Here is a 14,033-nt window from a genome sequence, read left to right as displayed (position 1 = left end):
TAAATGTTATTACTCTTAATACACAACCCATGCTTTACATGTACATGTTATTATCCTTAATACAGAACCCATGCTTCACATGTACACGTTATTACCCTTAATACAGAACTCGTGCTTTACATGTACATGTTATTAGCCTTAATACAGAACCCATGCTTCACATGTACATGTTATTACCCTTAATACAGAACCCATCCTTTACATGCACATGTTATTACCCTTAATACATAACCCATCCTTCACATGTACATGTTATTACCCTTAATACAGAACCCATCCTTTACATGCACATGTTATTACCCTTAATACAGAACCCATGCTTTACATGTACGTGTTATTACCCTTAATACATAACCCATGCTTTACATGTACATGTTATTATCCTTAATACAGAACCCATGCTTTACATGTACATGTTATTACCCTTAATACAGAACCCATCCTTTACCTGTACATGTTATTATTCTTAATACAGAACCCGTCCTTTACATGTACATGTTATTACCCTTAATACAGAACCCATGTTTATATGTACATGTTATTATCCTTAATACAGAACCCATGCTTTACATGTACATGTTATTACCCTCAATACAGAACCCATCCTTTACATGTACATGTTATTACCCTTAATACAGAACCCATGCTTTACATGTACATGTTATTACCCTTAATACAGAACCCATGCTTTACATGTACATGTTGTTACCCTTAATACAGAACCCATGCTTTACCTGTACATGTTACTACCCTTAATACAGAACCCATCCTTTACATGTACATGTAATTACCCTTAATACAGAACCCATCCTTTACATGTACATGTTGTTACCCTTAATACAGAACCCATCCTTTACCTGTACATGTTACTACCCTTAATACAGAACCCATCCTTTACATGTACATGTAATTACCCTTAATACAGAACCCATCCTTTACATGTACATGTAATTACTCTTAATACAGAACCCATCCTTTACATGTACATGTTATTACCCTTAATACAGAACCCATCCTTTACATGTACATGTAATTACCCTTAATACAGAACCCATGCTTTACATGTATACGGTATTACCCTTAATACAGAACCCATCCTTTACATGTACATTTTATTACCCTTAATACAGAACTCATCCTTTACATGTACATGTAATTACCCTTAATACAGAACCCATCCTTTACATGTACACGTAATTACCCTTAATACAGAACCCATCCTTTACATTTACATGTAATTACCCTTAATACAGAACGCATCCTTTACATGTACATGTTATTACCCTTAATACTGAACCCATCCTTTACATGTATATGTTATAACCCTTAATACAGAACCCATCCTTTACCCGTACATGTTATTACCCTTAATACAGAACCCATGTTTATATGTACATGTTATTACCCTTAATACAGAACCTTTGTTTATATGTACATGTCATTACCCTTAATACAGAACCCATGCTTTACATGTAAATGTTATTACACTTAATACAGAACCCATACTTTACATGTACGTGTTATTAGCCTTAATACAGAACCCATGCTTTACATGTAAATGTTATTACACTTAATACAGAACCCATGCTTTACATTTACGTGTTATTACCCTTAATACAGAACCCATGCTTTACATGTAAATGTTATTACACTTAATACAGAACCCATACTTTACATGTACGTGTTATTAGCCTTAATACAGAACCCATGCTTTACATGTAAATGGTATTACACTTAATACAGAACCCATGCTTTACATGTACGTTTTATTACCCTTAATACAGAACCCATGCTTTACATGTACATGTTATTACCCTTAATACATAACCCATGCTTTACATGTACATGTTATTATCCTTAATACAGAACCCATGCTTTACATGTACATGTTATTACCCTTAATACAGAACCCATCCTTTACCTGTACATGTTTTACCCTTAATACAGAACCCATGCTTTACCTGTACATGTTATTATCCTTAATACAGAACCCATATTTTACATGTACATGTTATTACCCTTAATACAGAACCCATCCTTTACCTGTACATGTTATAACCCTTAATACAGAACCCATGCTTTACCTGTACATGTTATTATCCTTAATACAGAACCCGTCCTTTACATGTACATGTTATTACCCTTAATACAGAAACCATGTTTATATGTACATGTTATTACCCTTAATACAGAACCCATGCTTTACATGTACATGCAATTACCCTTAATACAGAACCCATGCTTTACATGTACATGTTGTTACCCTTAATACAGAACCCATGCTTTACCTGTACATGTTACTACCCTTAATACAGAACCCATCCTTTACATGTACATGTAATTACCCTTAATACAGAACCCATCCTTTACATGTACATGTTGTTACCCTTAATACAGAACCCATCCTTTACCTGTACATGTTACTAACCTTAATACAGAACCCATCCTTTACATGTACATGTAATTACCCTTAATACAGAACCCATCCTTTACATGTACATGTTCTTACCCTTAATACAGAACGCATCCTTTACCTGTACATATTATTACCCTTAATACAGAACCCATGCTTTACCTGTACATGTTATTACCCTTAATACAGAACCCATGCTTTACCTGTACATGTTATTACCCTTAATATAGAACCCATGTATACATGTACATGTTATTACCCTTAATACAGAACCCATGCTTCACATGTACATGTTATTACCCTTAATACAGAACCCATCCTTTACATATACATGTAATTACCCTTAATACAGAACCCATCCTTTACATGTACATGTTATTACCCTTAATACAGAACCCATCCTTTACATATACATGTAATTACCCTTAATACAGAACCCATCCTTTACATGTACATGCAATTACCCTTAATACAGAACCCATCCTTTACATGTACACGTTATTACCCTTAATACAGAACCCATCCTTTACATGTACATGTAATTACCCTTAATACAGAACCCATCCTTTACATGTACATGTAATTACCCTTAATACAGAACCCATCCTTTACATGTACATGTTATTACCCTTAATACAGAACCCATCCTTTACATGTACATGTAATTACCCTTAATACAGAACCCATGCTTTACATGTATACGGTATTACCCTTAATACAGACCCCATCCTTTACATGTACATGTAATTACCCTTAATACAGAACCCATCCTTTACATGTACACGTAATTACCCTTAATACAGAACCCATCCTTTACATTTACATGTAATTACCCTTAATACAGAACGCATCCTTTACATGTACATGTTATTACCCTCAATACTGAACCCATCCTTTACATGTATATGTTATAACCCTTAATACAGATCCCATGCTTCACCTGTACATGTTATTACCCTTAATACAGACCCCATCCTTTACATGTACATGTTATTATCCTTAATACAGAACCCATCCTTTACCCGTACATGTTATTACCCTTAATACAGAACCCATGCTTTACATGTAAATGTTATTACCCTTAATACAGAACCCATCCTTTACATGTATATGTTATTACCCTTAAAACAGAACCCATCCTTTACATGTACATGTTTTTACCCTTAAAACAGAACCCATCCTTTACATGTACATGTTTTTATCCTTAATACAGAACCCATGCTTTACATGTATATGTTATTACCCTTAATACAGAACCTATGTTTATATGTACATGTTATTACCCTTAATACAGAACCCATCCTTTACATGTACATGTTATTACTCTTAATACAGAACCTATGTTTATATGTACATGTTATTACCCTTAATACAGAACCCATGCTTTACATGTACATGTTATTACCCTTAATACAGAACCCACGCTTTACATGTATCAACATGTAACTAAATAATGTGACGTGTAAACAGGTCACAGTTGAGCGCTGTGTACTGTTTCCTTGACCAGTCACATGTTGTCCTTGATTGATTTGATTCATTTATGGTGTTCAGATGCTCTCATCACATGAGTCTGAGAGCATGATGTGATTTCATCTCTCTCATGTCCACTTTTTAACCCTCTTCTATCTCTCATGTCCACTCTTTAATCCTCTTCTTCCTCTCATGTCCACTCTTTAACCCTCTTCTTCCTCTCATGTCCACTCTTTAACCCTCTTCTATCTCTCATGTCCACTCTTTAACCCTCTTCTATCTCTCGTGTCTATTCTCTAACCCTCTTCTATCTCTCATGTCCACTCTTTAATCCTCTTCTTCCTCTCATGTCCACTCTTTAACCCTCTTCTTCCTCTCGTCCACTCTTTAACCCTCTTCTATCTCTCGTGTCTATTCTTTAACCGTCCTCTATCTCTCATCCACTCTTTAACCCTCTTCTATCTCTCCTGTCCACTTTAACCCTCTTCTATGTCTCCTGTCTACTCTTTAACCCTCTTCTTCTCTCATGTCCACTCTTTAACCCTTTTCTTCCTCTCATGTCCACTCTTTAACCCTCTTCTATCTCTCGTGTCTATTTTTTAACCCTCCTCAATCTCTCGTCAACTCTTTAACCCTCTTCTATCTCTCCTGTCTACTCTTTAACCCTCTTCTTCCTCTCATGTCCACTCTTTAACCCTTTTCTTCCTCTCATGTCCACTCTTTAACCCTCTTCTATCTCTCGTGTCTATTCTTTAACCCTCCTCTATCTCTCGTCCACTCTTTAACCCTCCTCTATCTCTCGTCCACTCTTTAACCCTCTTCTATCTCTCCTGTCCACTCTTTAACCCTCCTCTATCTCTCGTCCACTCTTTAACCCTCTTCTATCTCTCGTGTCTATTCTTTAACCCTCCTCTATCTCTCGTCCACTCTTTAACCCTCTTCTATCTCTCATGTCCACTTTAACCCTCTTCTATCTCGCATGTCCACTTTAACCCTCTTCTATCTCGCATGTCCACTTTAACCCTCTTCTATCTCATGTCCACTCTTTAACCCTCTTCTATCTCTCATGTCCACTCTTTAACCCTCTTCTATCTCTCATGTCCACTTTAACCTTCTTCTATCTCTCGTCCACTCTTTAACCCTCTTCTATCTCTCGTGTCGATTCTTTAACCCTCCTCTATCTCTCGTCAACTCTTTAACCCTCTTCTATCTCTCCTGTCTACTCTTTAACCCTCTTCTTCCTCTCATGTCCACTCTTTAACCCTTTTCTTCCTCTCATGTCCACTCTTTAACCCTCTTCTATCTCTCGTGTCTATTCTTTAACCCTCCTCTATCTCTCGTCCACTCTTTAACCCTCCTCTATCTCTCGTCCACTCTTTAACCCTCTTCTATCTCTCGTGTCTATTCTTTAACCCTCCTCTATCTCTCGTGTCTATTCTTTAACCCTCCTCTATCTCTCATGTCTACTCTTTAACCCTCTTCTATCTCTCATGTCCACTTTAACCCTCTTCTATCTCGCATGTCCACTTTAACCCTCTTCTATCTCGCATGTCCACTTTAACCCTCTTCTATCTCTCATGTCCACTCTTTAACCCTCTTCTATCTCTCATGTCCACTCTTTAACCCTCTTCTATCTCTCATGTCCACTCTTTAACCCTCTTCTATCTCTCATGTCCACTCTTTAACCCTCTTCTATCTCTCGTGCCCACTCTTTAATCCTCTTCTATCTCTCTTGTCCAATCTTTAACCCTCTTCTATCTCTCTTGTCCAATCTTTAACCCTCTTCTATCTTTCATGTCTGCTCTTTAACCCTCTTGTGTTCTTTGCAGAATGTGGTGATGCTGATGAGCGACTTTGTGGACTGGCTAATTCCAGATATTCCCAAGGATATTAGTCTCCAGATCCACAAAGAGAAGATCCTCATGGTGGAGCTATTTATGAAGGAGGAGCAGGGCAAGAGGCTTGCAGCATGGGACAACCACAACCAAGACAACCACAACTCCTCCCCGTCAGCCGGTCCGAGCCCCCCCCAACGCCGCTCACGTCCCGCCTCACATAATACTGCTGCTCACTACTGACCGTGACCAGCTAACACCCGCAGCACCAGTCAGATCACATGGCAGTTCATTCTTACCCTGGCAGCTGTATCTTCACCATGGTACAGCTGCAGGGGCGTGAGATGCATTTATTTTCAGTAGCCAAAGCAAGCAGTAATCAGGTGTGCTGCAGACGATTCATTATCCCTACCTTTTCTGCAGGTTGCCTGTGCCAGTGTGACCCCAGAATTGGTGCTTGAGGTGGTGTTGCAGTAGACAGGAAGCAGACATGTGAGAGATAAAGGTTTCTCTAGAGCACAATATCTACATACACATGATCATTACAAACAAGAAACACTTTTAATTCTCAGTTCATAGTCACCTCCCCGGACTCCCTACAGCAACCTTCTCTGCAGCCCGAAACAAGCAGCATCCCCCTCTTCCTGGTGTCCCCTCTCCACTCTGTCTGCCTGATAAAATATCCAGCATACGCCGTTTGTTATAGGAGATAAATCATCTAGCAGGGGCTTGAATTGCTTCTCCCTGAACACCGCCAGATTTCTTCAGGGCATTAACTCTGTACCATGTCAGAGAGGGACACGGGTCCCTGCTGACACCTGTTCTTACCTCTGTGGACAAACTGCTGACCAGCACCATTGCTGCCATGACCTTCATAGCTGTTGTCCACACACCTGCACAGCTGCTGATGTGTGGATGTGTTTTATATCCTCTCACTAATCACAACCTGTTAACATGCTAGTGTGTCCAGCCAGCCAGCCAGCCAGCCAGCCAGCCAGCCAGCCAGCCAGCTAGCCAGCTGTTCCACACATGCTGAAAGTCACTCCTGCTGTGCTCGTCCCATAGTGTGTGTGTGTGTGTGTGTGTGAGTGTGTGTGCAACACACACTGAGATGCTCAACATCTGTCTGCCTTGCATTGTGTTGTGTTGCTAACAAAAAGCTAATGGCTCAAATCTGCAGGATTTGTGTAGTTCATGGGAGGATGTAAAGCGCCACATGGGTGTTACATTTACATGTAACAAGCATTTACATGTTTTCACTATTGGGACTAATATGAGGATACCTGCTATCAACTATATATTTTTTTCCTGTATCTGTGTTGATATAGATAGATAGATAGATAGATAGATAGATAGATAGATAGATCTAATATATAGATAGATAGATCTAATATATAGATAGATATATAGATATGTATAGATATAGATCTATTAATATGCAGATTTGCCAAACTCGATACTTTGTTTTTGTTATGACACACTCCAGGGCTGTGTGTGTGTGTGGGGGGGGGGGTGTATGTGTGTGTGTGTTCAATTCAAGAAGCCCATTTGTATCCTATTGTCTTGTACTTGTTTCTTATTCAAACATTTGTATCAACACACTATTTGACAACATACACGTTTTATAAACGTGTGGGATTTACATCAGCAGGGAGACATGTTGTGTAGGCTTTATATCAGCAGGGAGACATGTTGTGTAGGCTTTACATCAGCAGGAAGACATGTTGTGTAAGGAGGAAGACATGTTGTGTAGGCTTTATATCAGCAGGGAGACATGTTGTGTAGGCTTTACATCAGCAGGGAGACATGTTGTGTAGGCTTTACATCAGCAGGGAGACATGTTGTGTAGGCTTTACATCAGCAGGGAGACATGTTGTGTAGGCTTTACATCAGCAGGGAGACATGTTGTGTAGGCTTTACATCAGCAGGGAGACATGTTGTGTAGGCTTTATATCAGCAGGGAGACATGTTGTGTAGGCTTTACATCAGCAGGAAGACATGTTGTGTAAGGAGGAAGACATGTTGTGTAGGATTTACATCAGCAGGGAGACATGTTGTGTAGGCTTTACATCAGCAGGGAGACATGTTGTGTAGGCTTTACATCAGCAGGGAGACATGTTGTGTAGGCTTTATATCAGCAGGGAGACATGTTGTGTAGGCTTTACATCAGCAGGGAGACATGTTGTGTAGGCTTTATATCAGCAGGGAGACATGTTGTGTAGGCTTTACATCAGCAGGGAGACATGTTGTGTAGGCTTTACATCAGCAGGGAGACATGTTGTGTAGGCTTTACATCAGCAGGGAGACATGTTGTGTAGGCTTTATATCAGCAGGGAGACATGTTGTGTAGGCTTTACATCAGCAGGAAGACATGTTGTGTAAGGAGGAAGACATGTTGTGTAGGATTTACATCAGCAGGGAGACATGTTGTGTAAGGAGGAAGACATGTTGTGTAGGATTTACATCAGCAGGGAGACATGTTGTGTAGGCTTTACATCAGCAGGGAGACATGTTGTGTAGGCTTTATATCAGCAGGGAGACATGTTGTGTAGGCTTTACATCAGCAGGGAGACATGTTGTGTAGGCTTTACATCAGCAGGGAGACATGTTGTGTAAGGAGGAAGACATGTTGTGTAGGATTTACATCAGCAGGGAGACATGTTGTGTAGGCTTTACATCAGCAGGGAGACATGTTGTGTAGGCTTTACATCAGCAGGAAGACATGTTGTGTAAGGAGGAAGACATGTTGTGTAGGCTTTATATCAGCAGGGAGACATGTTGTGTAGGCTTTATATCAGCAGGGAGACATGTTGTGTAGGCTTTACATCAGCAGGAAGACATGTTGTGTAAGGAGGAAGACATGTTGTGTAGGATTTACATCAGCAGGGAGACATGTTGTGTAGGCTTTATATCAGCAGGGAGACATGTTGTGTGAGGAGGAAGACATGTTGTGTGTGCAGCATGAGTCACATTAAAAGGACTATTATCTAATCAGATGGAGGTCTTAAAGCCTGAGACATGGGGAGACATAGGAAGACAAAGGAAGACATGGGGAGAAGGAGAAGGATGTTCATCCAAGCAGCAGTGTTTTACCATGTTTGAGGGCGTGGCAGCGAATGTTCTTATTAACTGCTCATTCTTTGCTTTACACATTCACACCAGTCTTTTAAGCAATACCACCTGAACCATGTGGCCACTTCCTGCTGATGAACCATGTGGCCACTTCATGTGAGGGACCATGTGGCCACTTCCTGCTGATGGACCATGTGGCCACTTCCTGCTGATGGACCATGTGGCCACTTCATGCTGATGGACCATGTGGCCACTTCCTGCTAATGGACCATGTGGCCACTTCCTGCTGATGGACCATGTGGCCACTTCATGTTTATGGACCATGTGGCCACTTCATGTTGATGAACCATGTGGCCACTTCCTGCTGAAGGAAGGAGGAAGTCACTCGTCGTCTCCGCCAGCACAGAAACCTGTACTGGCCACCAAGCGGTCTACCCCCACTCAGTGTATTTTGTGGTTTTATATATAAATGTTACTTAAACATGTCTTCAAAATGTTGAATTGTTACATTTTCTCAGTGAAACCAAGAGCCAGACTAGAAGCGACATGTTTCTCACAGTCTTTACGAAAGCTGCCTTACTTATCCTACAAAAGGTTTTAAAGTGTTTTATTAAAGGTATCAAAGCACAAAGACTGAATAACTCCATGCAACCTCTTCAAGTGTGGTGTTCAGCTTATCGTACTGAGACTGCTCTCGACTTTGGGGACCTTAGTAATCAATCTCATCAACGTGTGCAGTTGTTTCAGTAGATACCTAAAGTATAATTACACGTTACTTACATGTTCCTTCTTTTTGTGTCACCTGGATATATGATGTCCCCCACAGGACTAACGATTCACTCATTTATACTCTTCATGATACGTAGCCTCATATGTTATTTCTTACTTTTATTTCATTTGTATAGTGTACTAGCTAGTGTAAGGGAAAACCTATGGTCACACAGAACACTGCTCTCTGATTGGCTGGAGGGTGTGTGTTAACACCATGGTCACAGAGAATACTGCTCTCTGATTGGCTGGAGGGTGTGTGTTAACGCCATACACCATGGTCACAGAGAATACTGCCCTCTGATTGGCTGGAGGGTGTGCGTTAACACCATATAATGCACAGTTTGGCTAAAGTTTAACCACTCTTCCAAATTCATGCGCTGGCCACAAATTTTCTCATGTAACCATAGCAACACGCTGAATCAGTAACAAGCGCAGTGAATGTTCAAAGTTAGCTTAGTGGCTAACTTTTGCTTCACCTTTTAATTCTGAGTCCAAAACATAAGCTAAAAGTAAGTGAATGCTGGGCGTCCAGGGAGCGTAATGGTCTATTCCTTTGCCTACCAACACGGGGATCACCGGTTCGAACCCCCGTGTTACCTGCAGCTTGGTCGGGCGTCCCTACAGACACAATTGGCCGTGTCTGCGGGTGGGAAGCCGGATGTGGGTATGTGCCCTGGTCGCTGCACTAGCGCCTCCTCTGGTCGGTCGGGGCGCCTGTTCAGAGGAGAGGGGAGGGGAGGGGAGGGGAGGGGGAACTGGGGGGAATAGTGTGATCCTCCCACGTGCTACGTCCCCCTGGTGAAACTCTTCTCTGTCAGGTGAAAAGAAGCGGCTGGTGACTCCACATGTATGGGAGGAGGCATGTGGTAGTCTGCAGCCCTCCCCAGATCAGCAGAGGGGGTGCAGCAGAGACCGGGGCGGCTCGGAAGAGTGGGGTAATTGACCAAGTACAATTGGGGGGGAAAACCCAATAAATAAGTGAATGCTATGGTTTTAATTCTTTATGTGACCACGATATGTGTTGGATAATCCACAGCTGGCTGTGTGCGTTAAAATACAGACCTTGTTGTGGATTATCCCTTACTTATTTTACTGACTGGAAGAAGTCCAGGGTTTTATGATCCCTTACTTATTTTACTGACTGGAAGAAGTCCAGGGTTTTATGATCCCTTACTTATTTTATTGACTGGAAGGTGTCCAGGGTTTTATGATCCCTTACCTATTTTACTGACTGGAAGGTGCCCAGGGTTTTATGATCCCTTACTTATTTTACTGACTGGAAGAAGTCCAGGGTTTTATGATCCCTTACTTATTTTACTGACTGGAAGAAGTCCAGGGTTTTATGATCCCTTACCTATTTTACCGACTGGAAGGTGCCCAGGGTTTTATGATCCCTTACTTCTTTTACTGACTGGAAGGTGTCCAGGGTTTTATGATCCCTTACTTCTTTTACTGACTGGAAGGTGTCCAGGGTTTTATGATCCCTTACTTATTTTACTGACGGGAAGGTGTCCAGGGTTTTATGATCCCTTACTTCTTTTACTGACTTGAAGGTGTCCAGGGTTTTATGATCGCTTACTTATTTTACTGACTGGAAGGTGTCCTGGGTTTTATTATCTCTCACTTCTTTTACTGACTGGAATGTGTCCTGGGTTTTATTATCCCTTACTTATTTTATTGACTGGAAGGTGTCCAGGGTTTTATGATCCCTTACCTATTTTATTGACTGGAAGGTGTCCAGGGTTTTATGATCCCTTACCTATTTTATTGACTGGAAGGTGTCCAGGGTTTTATGATCCCTTAATTCTTTTACTGACTGGAAGAAGTCCTGGGTTTTATGATCCCTTACCTATTTTACTGACTGGAAGGTGTCCAGGGTTTTATTATCTCTCACTTATTTTACTGACTGGAAGATGTCCAGGGTTTTATGATCCCTTACCTATTTTACTGACTGGAAGGTGTCCAGGGTTTTATTATCTCTTACTTATTTTACTGACTGGAAGAAGTCCAGGGTTTTATATCCCTTACCTATTTTACTGACTGGAAGGTGTCCAGGGTTTTATGATCCCTTACCTATTTTACTGACTGGAAGGTGTCCAGGGTTTTATGATCCCTTACTTATTTTACTGACTGGAAGAAGTCCATGGTTTTATTATCCCTTACTTCTTTTACTGACTGGAAGGTGTCCATGGTTTTATTATCCCTTACCTATTTTACTGACTGGAAGGTTTCCAGGGTTTTATATCCCTTACTTATTTTACTGACTGGAAGGTGTCCAGGGTTTTATGATCCCTTACCTATTTTACTGACTGGAAGGTGTCCATGGTTTTATGATCCCTTACTTCTTTTACTGACTGGAAGATGTCCATGGTTTTATTATCCCTTACTTCTTTTACTGACAGTGAGAAGTCCTGGGTTTTATGATCCCTTACTTATTTTATTGACTGGAAGGTGTCCATGGTTTTATGATCCCTTACTTATTTTATTGACTGGAAGGTGTCCAGGGTTTTATGATCCCTTACTTATTTTACTGACTGGAAGAAGTCCAGGGTTTTATGATCCCTTACTTATTTTATTGACTGGAAGGTGTCCAGGGTTTTATGATCCCTTACCTATTTTATTGACTGGAAGGTGTCCAGGGTTTTATGATCTCTTACTTATTTTACTGACTGGAAGAAGTCCAGGGTTTTATGATCCCTTACTTATTTTATTGACTGGAAGGTGTCCAGGGTTTTATGATCCCTTACCTATTTTACTGACAGGAAGGTGTCCAGGGTTTTATTATCCCTTACCTATTTTACTGACTAGAAGGTGTCCATGGTTTTATTATCCCTTACCTATTTTACTGACAGGAAGGTGTCCAGGGTTTTATTATCCCTTACCTATTTTACTGACTAGAAGGTGTCCAGGGTTTTATTATCCCTTACTTCTTTTACTGACTGGAAGGTGTCCATGGTTTCATTATCCCTTACCTATTTTACTGACTGGAAGGTGTCCATGGTTTTATTATCCCTTTCCTATTTTACTGACTGGAAGGTGTCCATGGTTTTATGATCCCTTACTTATTTTATTGACTGGAAGGTGTCCAGGGTTTTATGATCCCTTACCTATTTTACTGACTGGAAGGTGTCCAGGGTTTTATTATCCCTTACCTATTTTACTGACTGGAAGGTGTCCATGGTTTTATTATCCCTTACTTATTTTATTGACTGGAAGGTGTCCAGGGTTTTTTGATCCCTTACCTATTTTACTGACTGGAAGGTGTCCTGGGTTTTATTATCTCTTACTTATTTTATTGACTGGAAGGTGTCCATGGTTTTATTATCTCTTACTTCTTTTACTGACTGGAAGAAGTCCAGGGTTTTATTATCTCTTACTTCTTTTACTGACTGGAAGAAGTCCAGGGTTTTATGATCCCTTACCTATTTTACTGACTGGAAGGTGTCCAGGGTTTTATGATCCCTTACTTATTTTACTGACTGGAAGAAGTCCAGGGTTTTATGATCCCTTACTTATTTTATTGACTGGAAGGTGTCCAGGGTTTTATGATCCCTTACCTATTTTATTGACTGGAAGGTGTCCAGGGTTTTATGATCTCTTACTTATTTTACTGACTGGAAGAAGTCCAGGGTTTTATGATCCCTTACTTATTTTATTGACTGGAAGGTGTCCAGGGTTTTATGATCCCTTACCTATTTTACTGACAGGAAGGTGTCCAGGGTTTTATTATCCCTTACCTATTTTACTGACTAGAAGGTGTCCATGGTTTTATTATCCCTTACCTATTTTACTGACAGGAAGGTGTCCAGGGTTTTATTATCCCTTACCTATTTTACTGACTAGAAGGTGTCCAGGGTTTTATTATCCCTTACTTCTTTTACTGACTGGAAGGTGTCCATGGTTTCATTATCCCTTACCTATTTTACTGACTGGAAGGTGTCCATGGTTTTATTATCCCTTTCCTATTTTACTGACTGGAAGGTGTCCATGGTTTTATGATCCCTTACTTATTTTATTGACTGGAAGGTGTCCAGGGTTTTATGATCCCTTACCTATTTTACTGACTGGAAGGTGTCCAGGGTTTTATTATCCCTTACCTATTTTACTGACTGGAAGGTGTCCATGGTTTTATTATCCCTTACTTATTTTATTGACTGGAAGGTGTCCAGGGTTTTTTGATCCCTTACCTATTTTACTGACTGGAAGGTGTCCTGGGTTTTATTATCTCTTACTTATTTTATTGACTGGAAGGTGTCCATGGTTTTATTATCTCTTACTTCTTTTACTGACTGGAAGAAGTCCAGGGTTTTATTATCTCTTACTTCTTTTACTGACTGGAAGAAGTCCAGGGTTTTATGATCCCTTACCTATTTTACTGACTGGAAGGTGTCCAGGGTTTTATGATCCCTTACTTATTTTACTGACTGGAAGAAGTCCAGGGTTTTATGATCCCTTACCTATTTTACTGACTG

At 40.5% G+C, this 14,033-nt stretch overlaps 1 protein-coding gene across 1 annotated transcript in view; it reads left to right on the top strand.

Annotated features, from left to right (window-relative positions):
- Nucleotides 1–5,961, top strand: part of ano1a (anoctamin 1, calcium activated chloride channel a) — a 159,407-nt gene extending 153,446 nt beyond the window's left edge. Inside the window, exon 26 of the mRNA XM_056279425.1 lies at nt 5,713–5,961. Coding sequence (XP_056135400.1) covers nt 5,713–5,961 — 249 coding nt within the window. The remainder of the gene's footprint in view (nt 1–5,712) is intronic.
- Nucleotides 5,962–14,033: the final 8,072 nt, after the last annotated feature.

The sequence above is a fragment of the Lampris incognitus genome, chromosome 4, assembly GCF_029633865.1.
Source record: "Lampris incognitus isolate fLamInc1 chromosome 4, fLamInc1.hap2, whole genome shotgun sequence".
Classification (NCBI taxonomy): Eukaryota; Metazoa; Chordata; class Actinopteri; order Lampriformes; family Lampridae; genus Lampris; species Lampris incognitus.
Note: the sequence above shows the minus strand (reverse complement) of the source record. Positions and strands in the feature narration are given on the sequence as shown.